The 18971-nt window shown below is 48.0% G+C and overlaps 1 protein-coding gene across 1 annotated transcript in view; it reads left to right on the top strand.

The window, feature by feature from the left end:
* Positions 1 to 18971, top strand: part of BAIAP3 (BAI1 associated protein 3) — a 36580-nt gene that overhangs the window by 5568 nt on the left and 12041 nt on the right. The window contains exons 2-15 of the mRNA XM_044677532.1: positions 449 to 677; positions 1318 to 1404; positions 1635 to 1742; positions 4986 to 5045; positions 5469 to 5535; positions 6324 to 6537; positions 7288 to 7332; positions 7428 to 7505; positions 8844 to 8946; positions 13360 to 13467; positions 14199 to 14291; positions 17532 to 17635; positions 18045 to 18168; positions 18511 to 18635. Of these exons, the coding sequence (XP_044533467.1) occupies positions 449 to 677; positions 1318 to 1404; positions 1635 to 1742; positions 4986 to 5045; positions 5469 to 5535; positions 6324 to 6537; positions 7288 to 7332; positions 7428 to 7505; positions 8844 to 8946; positions 13360 to 13467; positions 14199 to 14291; positions 17532 to 17635; positions 18045 to 18168; positions 18511 to 18635 (1545 nt within the window). The remainder of the gene's footprint in view (positions 1 to 448; positions 678 to 1317; positions 1405 to 1634; positions 1743 to 4985; positions 5046 to 5468; positions 5536 to 6323; positions 6538 to 7287; positions 7333 to 7427; positions 7506 to 8843; positions 8947 to 13359; positions 13468 to 14198; positions 14292 to 17531; positions 17636 to 18044; positions 18169 to 18510; positions 18636 to 18971) is intronic.

Genomic DNA, 18971 nt, shown 5'->3' with positions numbered 1-18971 from the left:
GAGATCTCTACATAACAGCTGTCAGAGCAGCTTCAGTATCTCATGAGGAAATGGAGGCCCATCTTGCTTCTCCCAGGCGGTATGGTATGATGGAAAGAATTGAATCTGGAGTTCAGGCACGAACCTGAATTCTGGCTCTTTCATGTTTCTGGCTTCGAGACCAAGGGCAAGTCATTTAACTTTTTGGAGCCTTGGTTTTCTGAACCTGTAAAATGGGGATAATAGTAATTGTGCCCCCTTCTTCACAGGGAAGTGCTTTGTCAGCTTCAAAGTACCATAGTAATGTGTAGATATTGTTGAAACGGTTGTTCTTAGGATTATTCATTGTCGGAGGATGATAGCAGGGACTGGGGACAGGTATGCACCTGCTGGGATTTGTTGACCCGGGCTGTCTGTGGGGCAGATTCAGTGGCTCAGCCTGAACTTCCCTGCCTCTGTCATCCTCCAGGGAGGACGGCGAGGATGGAGACTTCTTTTCGAAGATGAAAATGATTCTGAAGAAGAAGGAAACTAGACAGCGCTTGGGGCGGCTAGAGGTGAGAGGGGCAGTTGGGCCAAAGGGTACCGCAGCACCAGCGGCTGTCTACCCTGACCTGTCTGTGTATTTCCCCAAAGCTAATTCCCTGTGGGGACCTATAGCCACGTTCTTGTGGCTTGCATTGGACAGGGGACGGTGGGTACTTGGTTGCTCTTTAAACAATTCAAAGGCTTTGCATTGGCTCTGTGAAACCAATACAAGAGCTCCGGGTTGAACAGCACCAGAGGTTTACAGCTGTGGGAATCTGAGGCTCCTTAACCCAGTAACCCACATATCTAGGTCTGGCATTACTGCTCCTCTAGTGTAGGGGTCCCTAAACTTGGGTGTTTTTTTTTAATTCCCATGATAACTCATTGGTTTCCTTTAAAATTCTATGTATTTTGTTTTATTCATTTAAAAATGTTATTCTGAGAAGGCTTCCAAAGACGTTGCCAGGCTGCCAAAGAGTCCCATGATGCAAAAGAGTTGTTAAGAACTCTTGCTTCGGTGTAATTCAGCTGTTGAAAGGAACCCTAGTCCTATTTACCAGGGGGTGGCCACTTAGAGTCTGAGGCTTTCTATTCAAAGAGGTGGTTAGACAAAGGGGAATCCTTCACTCCCCTCTCCCCATTTTGGAAACAACAGTTAGAGAAAGGGGCTACTGGTGGAAATGGCAAGAAGACGGTACCCTAGCCCCACTCCTCACATACTCAGTGAGAATGGAGAGGGCTCTGCCTTTTTTTCCCTTTGCCTCTTCTTTGGAGGAACATACGATTCATTGGTTCTCATCTTCCTTGCAGGGCGTCTTACACAGCAGTGCCCCACCTCCTAGGGAGCCCCTGGGCCCTGGCCATGCTGCTGAAAACCTGATGCCAACCAAGAAGGAGGTAATAGATAAAACAAATCGTGTCTGATTCCTTATCTCTCCCCTGGACACACTGGGGTATGGGGAAGGGGGCCAGGTCTGCCCTCCTCTGCACAAGGGCTCTACTTTGGAGGATAAAGGTTCTTTAGCCCCTTGTCTTGGTGGGCTGAGTCTAGTCTGGTATTCCCAGCCCAAAGGACCATACAGTGTCTCTCCCACCTGGTCTCACCCCAACCCTTACCTGTATAACAGATGGAAATGCTCTTTGAGGAAGCCCTGTACACTGTATGCTACAGATCGGGGGTGGCATCCCCAGACCATGTGGTCAATGAAGATGAACTCTTTGACTATCTTCAGAAGGTAAGTGGGGAGGAGGGAATCCCCTAGACACCATCTTCCATCCAATCCTGACCCAGGGAATCTCTTTAAAAAAGGGGGAAGCCCCTGAGGGAAGAGCTTCCTTAAATCTCAGTCCCATTTCCCCGTTCCCAGAACCTGGTCCTCAAGGTTGCTGCTCCAATGAGCAGCAGATCAAAGAGGAAGAGCAGTAGGGGATTGCCTGCTTTGGGGAGTTTCTCTGGATTTTAGCTGACCTAGGATTCAGCCAGCAAATATCAGAAATCCCAAACCTAAACAGAATGCCTATCTTGAAGGCTTCTCCAGGGAGGCCATAAATACTTTCCCTTGAGATGGGCACCAGTCCCTGCCCACCAAAGTAGATTGATGGACAACTAAGATACAAGGCTAGGCCAGTGGGAGGTGGAGAGAGAGAGAGAGAGAGAAGAAAAGAAGAAGAGAAAGAATGGTTCATATAGTTTGTCACTCTGTCTCTGGAGTCCAGCCATCTGTCCTGTTTGTCCTCATGTCTCCTGTGTTTGCTACTTACCAGGTATTAGTCACGGCTGTGGTTGTACAAATATCCATAGTCACTGGTCCTTAAGTCTGATTGGTTGCCCAGCCCTACTCTCCCACTGCTCCCCACAAGATCATTCACAGTGGGCTGCCAAGTATAGATGAAAGACCAGTTTTCCTGATCTCCTCTCCCAGGGCAGTGAGCAAGAAATAGGAGAGATTAAACATGGCAGACCATATTTCCCGAGTCCTTGTGTACCAGCCCAGTCCAGGCTCGGGTCCCTTTCCCTACCCCCACAGTCCCACTGCTTTTCTGTGGCCCCACTGTCTGTGTCATGTCCATGTGTTGAGCTTGAGAGTCTTGTGGTAAATGTGTATTTTTTTTAAACTGTCTGCTGTCTTTTTTTGCTGTTTTCTGTTTGAACTCTTGCTCTACAGCGGGATCTGTCAGGGTGAGTAAAGCCCTTCTTCCCCCTTCCCCATCCAAGTGCTTAAGGTGTGTGAGAACAGAGGGCTCGGCCCCTAAAACTGGTTGCCCAGGCTCTGGGAAGCTCGCTCCCAAATCAGCAGGAGCAGCCTCCGAGGAGTCTAGACGCACGTCCCCATTTCCATCCCGATTTCCTTGCTTGTTTCTGAAATCGGGCCCGAAGGCCCTTTGGAGTATTGATGGGGGAGTCGGGAGTAGGGGCTAACCAGTTAATGCCCAAAGTTTCCTTCCCGCTTCATACTATTAAGTTGTAAGAGCTGGAAGGGACTTTAGACATCATCTAGTCTAACCCCCTCCATTGGTCAGGTGAAAAAACTGAGACCCAGGGTGGAAAAATAACTTGTCTGGGACACAAAGTGTCATGTCATAGTTTAGGATTAGAACTCATGTCCGAGACTCCCTAGTTCAGTGCTCTGTCTTTTTTTCCCCTCACTGCATCACAAATGCCTCTCAGGCCTCCCAGAAGGAATGAGCTTTGGGGAACCAAAGGCTCTGGTCACCTTCTTTGCCCAGTTCAGGTACCTGAATTGGGGCCAGCTATCCCTACATCTCATGACCCACTCACTTAGGCAGATGCTCTACCTGGGGCCCAAAGGGAAAAACGAAGAATTCTTTAGGGAGAGTGCTAGGGGAGAGTGTGATCCTTGTTTCCTGACCATAGAAGCCCTCAAGACCTCTCCAATCAGAGTCTGTTGGAGATTAGGATTTAGGAGGCACAGTTGGGAGAGGAGGAAGAGAGGAGGATGCTGTGGGAATACAATCGGCATAGATCTATAAATTTCCTCCATTTGGGGAGAATCCAACTCCGACCAGAGGGCCAGCTTATGGAACTTCTCTTGAAGGCCCATAGCATGGAGTAGAAGGGAAAGTTGAGGAGCCCAGCCTTTAAGAGATTCTGTGTAGCTCAATGGGTACAGGCAATCTGTTGCCAGCAGTCAGGGGCTCTGGCAAGGCGAGCCATGCCTATTTGCTGGGTGTGAGATTTGAGCATCTTGTCTTTGACACTCACTTCTCATGGCTGTAGCCCCAACACTGACTTTTTTTTAAAACCCTTAAACCTTTCATCTGAGAATCAATACTAGGTACCGGTTCTAAGGCAGAAGAGCGGGAAGGGCTAGGCAATGGGGTCAAGTGACTTGCCCAGGGTCACACAGCTAGAAAGTGTCCGAGACCAGTTTTGAACCCAGGATTTCCCATCTCTAGGGCTGACTCTCAATCCCCTGAGCCACCCAGCTGCCCCCAACAGGATGTAATTGTTATAGATTCCCCAGGCTAGAACTGGTCCTGGGAGACCATCTGTGTCATCCCCCTTCCTGCCTTCAGGCCAAGACACTTACCAGTCCAGGAGAATATCCTTCCTTTCTTCAATCTAAATTCATTTATTTTTTAAAATTAGATTATTTATCGCATGTTGGTGATATTTCTGGAGTTTGAGGCTGCATAGTATTGTGTAAAGAACACTAAGCTTACTTCTGCCTTGGAATGGATAATTACTATGAATTCCAAGACAGAAGGCGAGGGTTTAAAAAAAAAAAGAGCACTGAACGTGATGTCCAGGAGGGAGTCGTTCTGGAGAGCCTCTTTAATTCTTTTACAGTGATGTGATAGATGTGGATATGAGGAAGGGTCAGAAAATCTGGGTTCGGATCCTGGCTCTGACATTTCCCAGTTACCCAATCTCATGCAAATCATTTACCTCTCTGGGCCTCCGTTTCTTTAGCTGTAAAAATGGAGATAATAATACTTGCACTATCTACCTCACAGGGTTGTTGTGAGGAAAACACTTTGTGTACCTTAAGGTGCCCTAAAGTGTGAGCTGGTATTATTATTACTGAGCATGGAACTCCTGAAACTTGACCAGACCCTTTGCATCCTCTGTTCTGAGTCTTGCCGAAATGCCCTTATTGCACTTGTTGGGAAGGGCCGGGGAAAAGGCCAGTTAGTCCTCCTCTCTGGGCCAAGGGGCTGAGCATGCTCTTAAAGTCAGCCCTCTGCCCTTTCCCCAGGATATGGGGCTGGGTTTGGTCTCACCATTGGGGGGGACGTCCCCTCTGTGGGCCTGAATGAGCCATTGTCCCTCCCCCATATCTCAAAGGGTTTTATCTTGGGGGTTGGGGGAAGGAGAAACCAGATTCATAGAGATGAATCTGACCCACAGCGGCCAGTTGGTCTGATAGCCGAATGGCCCTTTGGACCCCTGTGTGGCATACTGAGCACCGGAGGTAGGCTAGTGAGCCCTTCTGCTCTCTGCCCCACATTCCCAGGTCTTTGGTATGAGTTCTTCTGAACTGGAGGCAGCCCTGCATCGAGTGAAGGAGGCCAAGGTATTACGAGGAGGGCATTGGGGGGATCTGGGGGAGTCCCGTGTCCATTATTCTTGTAACCCATTCATTTTCAAGGTTTTTGAGCTCTAGCTCTTGCACCCCCTTCTGCCAACTACATCCCTATTCCCCCACCCCCTCTAGAACTAATCCCTTTTCCCACTCTGGTGTTCTGGAGTCCCTTTTGTCTAGGAAGACCCATGAGGCTCAGCAAAAGGCTGATAGTGGGGTAGAAGGTGTGGGATGGGGGTGCTTTTAGCCCCCCACCCTCCCTCTCAGCCCTCCCAGGAGTTGCCAGGGGCTAGCCTGTCAGCATCCTCCCGAGCCTCCTGAGCCTCACTGCTGGCAGGTAGGGGAGGCACCTTCTCTCCAGCCCCTAGCCCAAGCCTAAGGACTCACCAGTCACTGGCCCCTTTCTCCTCTCAGCCCCCGGCGTACTCTTTGAAAGTCACCGTCGTGCGAGCCAAGAACCTCCTGGCCAAGGATGCCAATGGTGAGCGAGCTCCGTCCCTCCGACCTCCGTCCTTCGGTCTGGATTCCCTCCTCCTCGCGTGTCTTGTGTCTCTCCTAGGAAGAGGCAGAGAACCAGACCTGCCTGGCCCTTTTCCTGATCCGGAGAAGCTGGAGTGTTAACCATAGCCGTGTTTCCCTTGATTTATTGTTAAAGCCAGGCGCCCAAACCCTAGTGAGATGGAACCCAATAAAACTGTAGCTCAAGGAAACTACTCCCTCGTCCTCCGATAAAAGTGGGACTGATAGATTGTCATCTGACAGCTGGCATGGTGGGGGCTCTGTAGGAGAGACTCCTACCCAGGGCAGAGGACTGGATGGGGTGACCTCTGGAGGCTGTTCCACAAAACTGGCTTCTTTGACTCTCGGTTTCTGTGGATGCAGGGGGGGAGGGAGGGGGAAATTGGGAGCAGAAAGCAGGTTGGGCTGAAGGGAAGACGTAGGTCCTGCAATGAGTTTCTGGTCAGGGTCTTTACTTATTAGCTTGGAGGAATATTTTCCCTGCTGGAAATTCCTGCATTGATGCCTTAAAAGTAGCTTGAAAATCTTCCAGCAACTTCCCAGCTGTGTGACCCTGGGCAAGTCACTTAACCCCCATTGCCTACCCTTACCACTCTTCTGCCTTGGTGTCAATTGACTCCAAGACAGAAGGTAAGGGTTTAAGTTTTTAAGGAAGTCTTCCAGCAGACTTTACTGGGCTGGCCTGAGGCCCGAGTTCTGGGGACTTGGGACGGGCACTGGGGAGTGGATAACGGGGCCTCGTCTGCCCAGGTTTCAGCGATCCGTACTGCATGCTGGGCATCCTGATCGGCCAGAGTCCTCGAGAGCTGGGAGAAAAGAAGGAGCGGAAATTCAGCTTTCGAAAGCGAAAAGAGAAAGGAGAGAAGCGGAATAGTGCCAGAGATGTGCTCCCGGCCAAGTACATCCAAGTCACCGAGGTCAAGAACAGCACCTTGAACCCCGTCTGGAATGAGCACTTTCTATTGTAAGGACGCAGGGCTCCGGCCAACAGCAGGAGGGGCTGCCGCTCAGCCCTCGTGGCCAGAAACAGGGCCCTGGCCTTGGGTCTGGGTTAGCCGGACAGCTGTCACCTCAGTCATGCAAAGAGGAAAGGGAAGGAACCCAGTGACTGGGATAGCCAGGCCCTAGTGGTTATCCCCATTTTACAGGTCAGGAAAATAAGAGCTCACGCAGGCAGCAACTTGTCTTTTGTCACCCAGAAATTTAGTGGCAAAGGCTGGCCTAGACCCCCCGTCCTGGGCTCTTGTTAGCAGTCTCAGATTTGGGCAAACTGGCTCATCCCTCACCTCATGTAATCTTCCCAATCGCCCAGTCACCAAAGAAGGGAAAAGACGGTTCTCCAAATTTTAGAAATGAAGCCCAAAGAGGAGGAAATGACTTACCCAAGGCTTCCCAGAGTTAGTGGATGGTAGGATTTAGAGTTGACATCTAGCACTACCCTGCTTTTTTTTTTTTTTTGAGGTAAGAAAATGGAGATCCTAAAAAGTTAAGTGACTTGTCCAAGGTCCCCCAGGAGCAGATTCAGGATTTGAACCCAGATACTCTCTGATCCCAAGTCTAGCATTCTTTTCATTCTACCAGGCTGCCTCTCCTGCCTCCCTGAGAGACACAGCTTGGGACAGTTCAGGGTTCAGGGGTGGGCCGGGGAGAACTAACTGTCCCTGTCCTGGCCACACCTGAGCCCAGGGGGGGGGGGTCTTTTTCTCTCTGGCAGTGAAATAGATGATGCGGCCAATGACCAGCTGCACCTGGACATATGGTGGGTCTTCCAGCGTAAGCGGCATCTTCTGGCTGGGTTTAGGGCCAGCTGCCGAGGTCCGCGGTCCACACCTGGATCTCTTGTGTGTCTTTCAGGGACCACGACGATGATGTCTCTGTGGCCGAAGCCTGCAAAAAACTCAACGAAGTGATCGGCTTCAAGGGAATGGGCAGGTACAGACAGCAGATACATAGCAGCACGGTCGGAGGAGGGAGAGATGAGGGAGGGAGGAGGAGAGCTAATAAGCTGGTGACCTCCGTGCCCGCCCAGCCCAGTCCCCCAGACTTGTCTCTTCTGGACTCTGGACGTGTTCGTGGGTCCACCCCCAAGTCCTACGAGGATTGTAGCATTCAGAACCAGAAGATGACTCGGAGCCCTTCGAGTCTAATCCTCTCATTTTACCCAGGAAGAAATGTTCTGCCAGTATAAGGAATGGAGGCAAGGAAGAGAGTTCAATCCCATCCTCCAATTTTGGTCCCAGATCACTATTTATTAGAGGATAAGAGATAAGCCCCACATCCCCTCCAGCTTTGGGGACCCCCTAACCCATCCACCCCACCAGCTTTGAATCAGCCTTGAAACTGCAGAGCTATAGGAGCCTAGAGATGGGGAGGAATCCTTGGGGATTGTGGTGATCAAGAGACACCTCCCTGGTCCTTTTCCCAAGCCGGGGTTCAGCTCTGGACCCCCTTCCCCACTTTTGCTGAATCTCCTAGAGAAAGTGAGGAGCTGGATGAAGGGATGGGATAGGGAGGAAGACAACCAGAGGGCTTCCAGTGTGGAGCTGCCTATGAGAAACAGTCACACTCGTGTATGCCAACGTAGTCCATGGAGCTTCCTGATTCTTTGCCAAATCCTCCTCCTGTTTTGGGCCACAGCCAGCAAAGGGTCCTTGGGGAAAGCGCAGAGGAATTAGCTAGTGATAGCTTCTGTCTACACAGTAGTGAGTAGGAGGTAAGGATAATTACTTGGGAATTTGTGGGTTTCAGGATTCCCCCATTCTCTTTTTCTTCCAACAGGTATTTAATTTTTTATTTTTAATTCTGTATTTATTTATTTTTTAATATAGAGACATTTTATTTTGCCAATTACATGTAATAACAAATTTCCACCTAAGTTTTCTAAAGTTAAATGATCCAAATTGTCTCCCTCCCTCCCTTTCCTCCTCCTTCCAGGAGCTGGTGAGCAATTTGATCTGGGTTATATAGGTATTATCATGCAAAACATATTTCCATATGGATCATTTTTGTAAGAGAATAATCCTATAAAACCAAAACCTCCAAACCAAAACCCAAATAAACTAAAGTGAAAAATTGCCTGCTCCCATCTCCATTCTGACTCCAGCAGTTCTTTCTCTGGATGCTACAAGGTAGTTGGCATTCTTTGTCCTAAATCCCTCAGAATTGGCCTGGATCATTGTATTACTGATAATAGTTAAGTCTTTCTCAGTTGATCGTCCCCCAATATTTCTGTCACTGTGTACAGCATTCTCCCGGTTCTGCTTCCTACAGGTATTTCAAACAGATTGTCAAGTCGGCCCGGGCTAACGGGACAGCAGGAGCCTCAGAGGACAATGCTGATGACTTCTTGGGCTGCCTCAATATCCCCATTCGAGTGAGTAAAGAAAAAAAAAACACTTTCATTTCTGTAGCTGCTATCAGCAACTTGAGGAAAGGTGAGCTGGCAGAGGGTGCTACTCGCTATCAGTTCGAGGGAGAGATCTCTCTGGTGGTGTTCTGGTCTGTTCCGAGCCCTTTGCTCTTGAACATTTTATAAATAACTTGGCTGAAGGCCTAGATAACCCAGATTACAAGTTTTGGAGTGACACAAAGAGAAAGAGTTAAAACATGATGGATGATAGAAGCAAGAAACAAAAAGATACGGCCATGGGCCAACTGGTAGAAGATGAAATAGGACAGATTTTCAAAATCACAGGTTTGGTCAAAAAAAAATCCACAAAGTCAGAAATTGTGGGTTTAAATTTTCAACCCCATGCGTGGCTCAGGTTGGAGGAGGTGCACTGGGACGGTGCTTCATACGGAAAGGACTTGGGGAGAGGGAGGTTTCCCAGGATACTGGAAGCCCGGCGGGTGAGTCGATAGCATGATGTGGCGGTCAATCCATCACTACAAACGTGAGGATACAAGTCCAAAGAATAGAATCATCCCTTCTAGAATGTCTCCCATTCTCATAGGGAGGATAACAAGTGCATATATAAATACATACAGCAGAAATATCAAATGAATAAATACAAGTACAAATAAATAAATGCAAGTACAAAGTGCCCCCCAAATGGTCATCTTGCTAAGTGTTAAGAGCTCAAAACTACACTAAGATTTTTGGGGCACCATGTGTACACTACAAGGTAGTTTGGGACTGAAATGCCTCTGAATGGGTAATTAAAGGGATGACTTGTTAATTGAGAGAACTGCTGATAGTGCTAACGAGGTGACAAGGGATGTGAGAAAGATGACTGTTAAAAAAAAAGACTAATTGTAATAGGCAAGACACAGTGGGGGTCACTAACACTCTGGCACCCCCATCTTTTATACGGCAGTTATTTGTGGTGTCACGTCCATCCTGGGTTGTAAGCTCCACGAGGGCAGGGATCGTGGCTGCCTTCAGATCTGTTTCATAAATAATGTTCAAATTGGGGAAAAAATAACTACCACTACTGCAGGCTGCAGTGAGAGGCATAGGTTCCAGAACAAGAGAGACGGTGTCAGCATCTGAGGTCTTGTGTTCTGTTCTGGGATCCACCTTTGGAAGTAAATAGTCTGGAGCCGGTCCAGTAGAGGGCAGTCGGGTTGGCAAGGAGACGTGTAGTTCATGTTTTAAATTTCTGACCATTTCTGACCCTGGAGGCTTTTTATGACCGGCCCTGGGATTTTATAGTCCTAGAGTGTTTCATGCTGGCTACATATCAGCTGAAGGATCTGAGAATGTTCTGGAAAACAACACTTAGGAGGAACCCGATCACTGTTTTCAAGTTTGAAAGGGTGCCCGAGCGAAGAAGGGTTCAACGTTATGTTTGGCTCTGGAAGGCAGAATTGGGAGCCAGGAGCGAAAGTTGCGGAGGGATCATTTTAGCCAAGTCATCAAACATTTATTACTATGTGCCAGGCACTGTGCTTAGCCCTGGGGATTCAAAGCAAGATAAGACAAAAAGTTCTGCCCTCCAGGAACTCACAGTCTAGTTGTACAGGCAAGATATAGACAGGATAAGTCAGAAAAAAAAACAGAGGTTTTATCATTTAATTAGCACTATCAGCATTAATGAGCACTATTAGCACTGGCGTTAAGGGGCATTGGGAACACCTTCTCATAGAAGGTAGGATTTAAAGGATGCCTGGGAAGTCAGGTGGTAGAGATGAAGAAAGAGAGACAGAGACAGAGAGAGTGAGTGAGAGAGAGAGAGACAGAGACAGAGGCAGAGACAGACAGACAGAGACAGAGACAGATAGAGACAGGGACAGAGACTGAGAGAGAGACTGAGAGAGGATTCCAGGGATGGGGAATAGCTAGTGAAGATGCCTGGATTTGGGAGATGGAGAGTCTTGTTTTAAATGTGATGGAAGGAAAGCCATCCTAGCACTTAGAACTCTCCCAAAATGGAACGGATTGCCTGGAGAGGTAGAGAGTTCCCTGCCTCATAGAAGGTGATTGCTGATAAATGCTTATTGACTAAAGAAGAGGCTGGATGGTCACTTATGGGTGAATAGGTGTCCCATTCAATAAGTGTTAGATTAAACAACTACTAAGATCCTTTTCATCTCTGAGAACTTTGGAGAGGAGCAGATTCTAGGAGCTCCCTTTTCCTTCCTGCTCCCAGCTAGAAAAGAGGAAAACCTAAAGAACTGTTAACTACTGTCCAGACCTAATGACATCTGAAGCAAGATGTGAGGCCTCACCTCTCAGGAGAATCTCTGACTTCCCAGATTGTTTTTTGTTTTTTTAAACCCTGACCTTCCATCTTAGAATCAATACTGTGTATTGGTTCCAAGGCAGAAGAGCGGTAAGGGCTAGGCAATAGGGGTCACACAGCTAGGAAGTGTCTGAGGCCAGATTTGAGCCCAGGACCTCCTATTTCTAGACCTGGCTCTCCATCCACTGAGCCACTCAGCTGCCCCTGCATCTAGGATTCTGATTCTCCAGTTTGCCATTCCTGTTCTAAGCTCTGAGATATAACGGGAAAGAACCTTGTGTACAGCAGCAAAGCTGATGGTGATGCCTCTCCTTTATGCCATTTCTATAAAGACTCATATCAGTTTGTGATGTTGAGCCACTGGACAGATCCAAGGATTTTGATGGCAGGAACTTTTTTCCTTCTGGATCTTTGGTAGCCGTGACTGTAGCATCTGCAGGACTATTGACCAGGCTGCCTCTCCACAAGGGCTGCTTCCCAGGATGATGGCTGGGCCACTGGGCTAGAAGCACTGCTCTTCCTAAAGCTCTTGGATCCAGGGTCCTGGGCTGTCTTCATCAGAGTCTGAGGGTGATCAAGGGAGTGTTAGTGGGGGGGTTGGCTTGCCCAGCACACACCGCCTGCTTCCTGTCTCTGCCTCAAGGGATCTGGCTGCTCCAATAAATGGACAACTTGCTGGGACTTATCTATTATATCACAGAAGGATGATAATCGTCCATGAGGGGTGTTATCTCATTAGAGTTCCCTCACACTAACAAATTACAGATCTTTCATGTACTCAAGTATGACTTGGGACACATCCCTTCCCTTCTATGGATGCCAGAGAGCTGTGATGGCAAACCTGTGGCACACATGCCGGAGGGAACACTCAGAGCCCTTTCTGGGCACACACGCTGTCTCCCCAGCAGAGAGTTCACCAGAGTCTGTTGCTAGAAAGCCAGAGGGACTCGGGCAGGCTGCTCCCCTCCCTCTCCCCTGAGGACGTTTCTCATATCACCTGCCCTTCTAAAAGGTTTGCTGTCACTGCCATAAAGTTTCAGAATTAGAAGAAACCTAAGAGGTTTGGACTATCCCCAAAAAGAAATCCCCTATACAACATCCCTGGTTGAAGATCTCCAATGATGGCGATTTCCTTCCTTCCCATCTCATCCCATTCTATTCCAAATGAGATAGTCTATTGCATTTTAGATAACTCTAGTTGGTGGGAAGTTTTCCCTTATGACTAAAGCCAAAATCTGCCTTTCTGCAACTTCCCCCACTGTTCCTTGTTTTTCTCTCTGGGGCGAAGCAAAACAAGGTTAACCTAATCCCTCTTCCACCTGACAACTTTCCAAATACTTGAAGACAGGTCATTTAGCACTTCAAGTCTTCTCTTCTCCATGCTAAATATCTCCCATTCATCATTTGGCAGCCTCTAGTCCTTCACTAATCTGTTGATTCTCCTCTGGGCAGATTCCAGTTTGTCATTGTCCTTCCTGCCCAGACCTGAGCCCATTTCCCCAGGGGGAATCTGACCAGGGAAGAGATCAGTAGGACTTATCACCTTCCTTATTCTGAACATTGAGCTCCCACTAATGCAGCCTAGAATAAAATTGCTGCCACGTGAGTGTTGACTCATCCTGAGAAGGCTGTCCACTGAAGCTCTCCCTCCTAAAGCCTTTATTATTTTTCACATAAATGGTTGGCGAATTGTGGCTCCCACATCATAGATTTGTTCAGTTCACTTTGGGGACTCAAGTTTAGAACTAGACTTCTGTCCATAGTGCATTCTCTTATTAGATTCAGCCCATCTTTCTAGCCTGTCTACCTCTAGCTCTCCTTCCCAGTCTAGTGTCATCTAGAAATTGGATACATGAGGTTTTTCTTCCTCCATCCAAGGCACAGACCAAAATATTGAAACCTGGGTGCTGACATCCTTCTCTCTTGAGTGAGGAGTCAGCCTGGAGCACCTCTAAAGGCCCTTCTATCTAATATATTCTAGGATTCTGGGCACTACGTGAGAAGAGGTAACTCTGTTTACAAAGAAGCAAATAGGTTGGGCTTTTTTGGCAAACCAATGCCAGCAGGCAGTAGGGATGGGGCAGACTTATTTCTTTCTGCAGGAGATCCCTGTGGCTGGCTTAGACAAATGGTTCAAGTTGGAGCCTCGATCAAGCTCTTCCCGGGTACAGGGAGACTGCCACCTCATCCTCAAGCTGATCACTACTCAGGTAGCAGTCTTCCCTTCCTCCTCTGCCCCTACCCCTCTCCGAACCCAGGCAGGAAGCCCTACTGCCAGGCTGGGATCCAGAAAATTCTTATTGTGGCATGAACAGTCATTGGAAAATGGACTTCCCAGCATTTATGGCTGCTCTACAAGGACCTTTTGGATTTTCTTTTCCTGCCACTTATGTTCTTGCCTCTATCTTTTGCCTCTTTTTCCCCTCCTCCCCCGCCTTTTCTCCTTTCTCCTCTCTCTCTTCACATTCCCTCCTTCTCTCTATTTCTCTTTCTTCCACTTTTCCTTCTGGCCTCTCTCTTCTTTCCCTCCTCTTCTATACCCATTTTCTCTCTCTCTCCTCTCCCACTTTCCCCTTCATTCTTACCCCATCTCTGTTCCAGTCCCCCCTTTCTCCTCCTTTTTAATCATATCTTTCCCATTTTCTGTTTTCTCTCTTCTGAGAATCCCCCTGTGGGCTCTGAGGTCAAAGGGAGGGTGCATTTCTTACCTGGGATGCTACAATCTGGGTTCTCCCTGTGGCATTATTTGAGTAGGTGTGTTTGGGGGGGGGGCAAGGTGCAGCTAGAAAACCAGTGAGGGGGTAGGACTAATGGGGAAAGGGGGTATCATGCTAAGAGAAGAATACTTGGGCTAGAAGGAATTTTGGGAGAGGGATCCTGGGCTGCTAAGGGCAGCTTTGGGTGGTGGGCCAGTGGGGAATGATGCAGACTTCTATTTCAGAGAGACACCAGCATGAGTCGGAGAATGTCGGGCTTCCAGGTGCATGGACTACTCCTCAGCCAACTGCTTCAGTTTGAGCATGGCCAGGACCAGGTAGGGCTCAGGGACGGGGTGTCTTCTCTCACTGGGTGACTGGGAGGGATGTAGTGTGATATAAGATGGGAAGTTAAGGCTTTGGCCTTGAGAGCTAGCCCCTCCTGCTCCCCTCTCCCTTTCTGGGTCCTGAAGCGGGAAAACAAGGAGGTCAAGGAATAAATCTGTAACAAGCTCCCTGAGTCCCTGCTGTTATGTGTGAGGTAGAGAGGGAAGGGCACAGTCCCTGCCCCTTCGGAAACTCAGGCTAGTGTGGGAAGTAAAACCCAAACAGGTGGGATAAAAAGAGAATGTGGGTCCAGATATGTCCAGGCTGAAAACAACCAGGGCTAGGCAAGGTAGGCAGCTACCTAGTACAGCAGGTGAAAGATGAAATGACTGAGGAAACAAAGGGCTGGGCTTCTTGGCAATGCATGCCAATTGCCTAACAAATCGAGACCAGGCCCCTCAGCTTTGGCACTGAACTCCAAATGCAGGAGGAGACGTTTTTTATGCATTAAAGATAATTAATCCGGGGCAGCTGGGTGGCTCAGTGGATGGAGAGGGAATCCTAGAGACGGGAGGTCCCAGGGTTCAAATCTGACCTCAGACACTTCCCAGCCGTGTGACCCTGGGCAAGTCACTTAACCTCCATTTGCTTAGCCCTTACCACTCTTTGCCTTGGAACCAATACACAGTATTGATTCTAAGACAGAAGATAAGGGTTTTTAAAAAAAGATAATTAATCAAATAAGACCAATCAATTAAAAATAAAAACAATTAACCAGGATACATAATTAGGTAATAAGATTTCTAATTGGAGGAAAGATTAGGGACTTTCCAAGTTGGGAGGGGGAGAGTGAATAGATTAGTGCAATTCCCTGAAATGAGAAAAAGAAGCATCCCACTGCCCCCCAAGTATCTCTATTCAATCAAAGGAATATGGAAACAATAAGTGATTTTTAAAAAAAAATTCTTACCTTCTGTCTTAGAACTAAGTAATAGTTCCAACACAGAAAAGCCATAAGGGCTAGGCAACTGAGGTTAAGTGACTTGTTCAGTCACATAGCTAGGAAATATCTGAGGTCAAATTTGAACCCAGGACTGTCCCAGCCTGACTTTCTATCCACTGAACCACCTAGCTGCCCCGAAACTATAAATGATTAGCCAGTGTGGGGTCAGTTTTCAGAGAAGACCTATGGGTTGCTTGAGATGTATAATTGTGACAAAACTTTTGGGTGGTCCTAGGTTTCTGGTCAGCACTCCCTAGGTACTTAGCGAGGGGTCTCTAAGCAGCAGGCGGTGGTGGTCCAGTTTCCCAGCCACACAGGATGAGGCTGAAACGATGCAATAAGATTTTCTCACAGTTTCCATAATTGAATAAAAATTTCCCACAAGACAGAAACTGGACTAGACACATACTCAAACAGAAAGGTGAGTGAGCTAGATCCAGCACTGAGTCACGAATTGGAGTCAGTGAGGTTTATGCAATCCCCTCCGCCACTTGCTTTTCTGATTTCCTCACTAGGAAGGCTACAGCTCCTGAAGAGACACAGTGGGACACTTTTTAATACGACATTTAGCAAATGCCCATATTTTTATGCCAGATGACACTCTCTATGGATCGTAGGTCCTTATTCTGTGATAAACTAAGTCAAACGAGTTGCAATGGGATACCTTTCAAACCTTGCCAAGGGAGCACAGATCCCTCGTCTGATTCTGGTTCGGACAATAACGACAATAACTCCTGTTTCTATAGGGCATGAATGTTCATAAACTGCTTTGCTCACAATTATCCTCTGAAATTAGAAATATAAGTGCAGGTATCCCTTCCATACCATGACTTCCTCCATCACTGTTTTGATATATCACAGGTCAACATAAGAAATTAAATGGGAATTTGGGGGGGGGGTTACTTTTTTAAATTTTGTTTTTTAAAATAATTTATTTATAATACGTTTTCCATGGTTCCATGATTCATGTTCTTTCCCTTCCCACTTCTCTCCCTGCTCCCAGAACCAATGAGCAATTCCATTGGGTTTTACATGTATCATTGTTCAAAACCTATTTCCATATTGTTACTATTTGTAATAGAGCGTCATTTAAAGTCAACATCCCCAGTCATATCCCCATCGACCCATGAGATCAAGCAAATGTTTTTCTTCTGCGCTTCTACTCCCACAGTTCTTTCTCTCAATGTGGATAGCGTTCTTTCTGATAAGTCTTTGGGGGGGGGGTTTGCAGAAGCTGCAGACAACACATGTAAGCCAACAGATGACAGAAAAAGTTTAGAAATTCATAAAATATATAGATAATATTGTATAATATCAACATGTTTTATCTTTTAATGCCATAAATATACACAATTTCTTTTTCTTTTTCTTTCTTTTTTTTTTTTAACCCTTAACTTCTGTGTATTGGCTCCTAGGCGGAAAAGTGGTAAGGGTGGGCAATGGGGGTCAAGTGACTTGCCCAGGGTCACACAGCTGGGAAGTGTCTGAGGTCGGATTTGAACCCAGGACTTCCCATCTCTAGGCCTAACTCTCAATCCACTGAGCTACCCAGCTGCCCCCACAATTTCTTTCTTTTTTTTATTTTTTTTATATATTTTTTTTAGAAAAGTTAACATGGTTACATGATTCATGCTCTTACTTTCCCCTTCACCCCCCAACCTCCCCTCTCCCCCACAATTTCTTTTTAAAGTTAAAATAAATTAAAAGTTAAAGTTTGTGAAAAGAACATGAAAGCCAGCAGAGGACACACAAAGGCTAGAAATGTAGAGATGGTTTAATATTGACCTACATATAGCTTACAACCAAATACTTAACACACATTTTGCAATAAAGAACTATAAACACCCTGGCAAAGAAAAAGAAAAAATTCGAGCTTCTTCTCTGGTACGAAGGGAGGGCCAAAAAAATTTTATGTGAATTTTCCAGATTGTGGAGGAACTATGCCCCTAACCCTTGTGATGTGGAAGGGATACCTGTATTATTATTCCCATTTTATAGATGAGGGAACAAAGGCTCAGAGAAATGAATGACTTGCTCAACGTCCCAGCACTAGGATATGCTGAAGTCAGGATCTGAAACCAAATTTCTTGACTCAGTCCAACTCTTGAGCTGCCAGAAGCTGGAGGGAGCAGGGGGCGTCGGTGGGGGCAGGAAGAATCCTACATAGCTTTTTGCACCCTAAGGGGCCTTCTCTTCCCTGCCCCTTCCCTCCCATCTTTGCCACAACGCCGTGTCCTTCCCTTGGCAGCCAGAAGCCTACGGCTGGAAAGGAGAACTGAGTGGGCCTGCGGTCACTATTCTTTGTCACCATGGAACCCAGATGGATCTATCGGCTCTGCAGTTGGCCATGATGTAAGTAGGGTCCAGGCCTCTTGGAGTGAAAGTAGAGGCGCAGAGACATTTTTTCTGCTACTACTAAATGGAGAAGCAGCTCTGGACCTGGTCCTCAGGTCCCAGGAACAAGCAGTGGAAGGAGATGAGTGGGGATGCGCAGATTAAGGTCACAGAGAGGCAGCAAGAAACGATGAGGTTCAGGGGACAAACACTGGCCTGGACAGCCGGACAGTGGGCAGAAATGAATGGAGATGGCCCGATGGGAAGGGGCAGATTATAGCACAGAGGAGGGGAGAGAAGGAACTGGAGGAAATAGAGAGCAGGGTAGAGGGGGTGAGGGCACTTAGGAGGGCCAGGCACAGAGTGGGAGACAGGGAGGAAGCCTCTGCTGACAGGCTGCCCGGTTTGGGGGGGGGGTTCCCCAAAGACATTGGCAGGCCAGCAGCCAGCACCACCAGGCATGTAGCTTGGATTATGGCTACCTTCTGGAGCTACTTGGAACCATCCAGGAACAGTGGGGAGAGGCAGCAGCTCAGCTACCTAGAGAACAGGTGAGTGGACCCACGTGGGTCAGGGAGGGGAAAGGGCTGGTGGGAAAGCCAAGGAGGGGGCTCATCAGGGACCAGCTTCTGGGTGGAGTGGGCTGAGCATCACCACCCTAAGGCCCAGGTTTGAGGTGGGAGGAAGAGGCTGTGTGTGATTGGGCACACGTGCTGGCGGCTGATGTGGCATAGTTTAGGCTCATCCATGAGCTCCTGCTCTGGGCCTCTTGTTTCCTTATTACAAGAGTACTTTGGAAGAGCCTGGGGGGGTGGGATGCTTATCCTGCATGTCTTCCCCTGCACCCTGGCCCTGATCAGGACCGTGGAGAGAATAGCTTGTCTCCCCTTTAGGAGGAGAGTTTGGCCAACAGCTTCATCTCCTTCGTGGAGCATGCCCTCCTGCTGCTGCGCCAGCTCCGGGAGCTCTTCCCCGTCACCAACAGCAATGCCATCAGCCGCCTTGAGTTCCTCCTGAGGTGGGCTCTGTTGGGCTGGGGCTAGAGGGGGGGATCCTAACTAAGTCCAGCACTGATATGGTGAGGGGTACCACCAGGCTGTCTCAGGAGGGTAGAACTGGCTCAGGTTGGAAACAGAGCAGATCTCAAATCTCCTATACCAGTTGGTAATGGGATCAGAGTGGGGAGTCGCTACTGTGTACTTCCAGTTTGGAGAAGAATAGGAAGCCCCAGTTTCCAGGAGAAAAAAAAAGAAAGAGAGAGAGGGAAGAAGGGAAGGAAGGAAGGAAGGGAGGGAGGGAGGGAGGGAAAGGAAGGGAGGGAGGGAGGGAGGGAAGGAGGAAGAAAGGAAGGAAG

This window comes from Gracilinanus agilis, chromosome 1 (genome assembly GCF_016433145.1).
Source record: "Gracilinanus agilis isolate LMUSP501 chromosome 1, AgileGrace, whole genome shotgun sequence".
Classification (NCBI taxonomy): domain Eukaryota; kingdom Metazoa; phylum Chordata; class Mammalia; order Didelphimorphia; family Didelphidae; genus Gracilinanus; species Gracilinanus agilis.
Note: the sequence above shows the minus strand (reverse complement) of the source record. Positions and strands in the feature narration are given on the sequence as shown.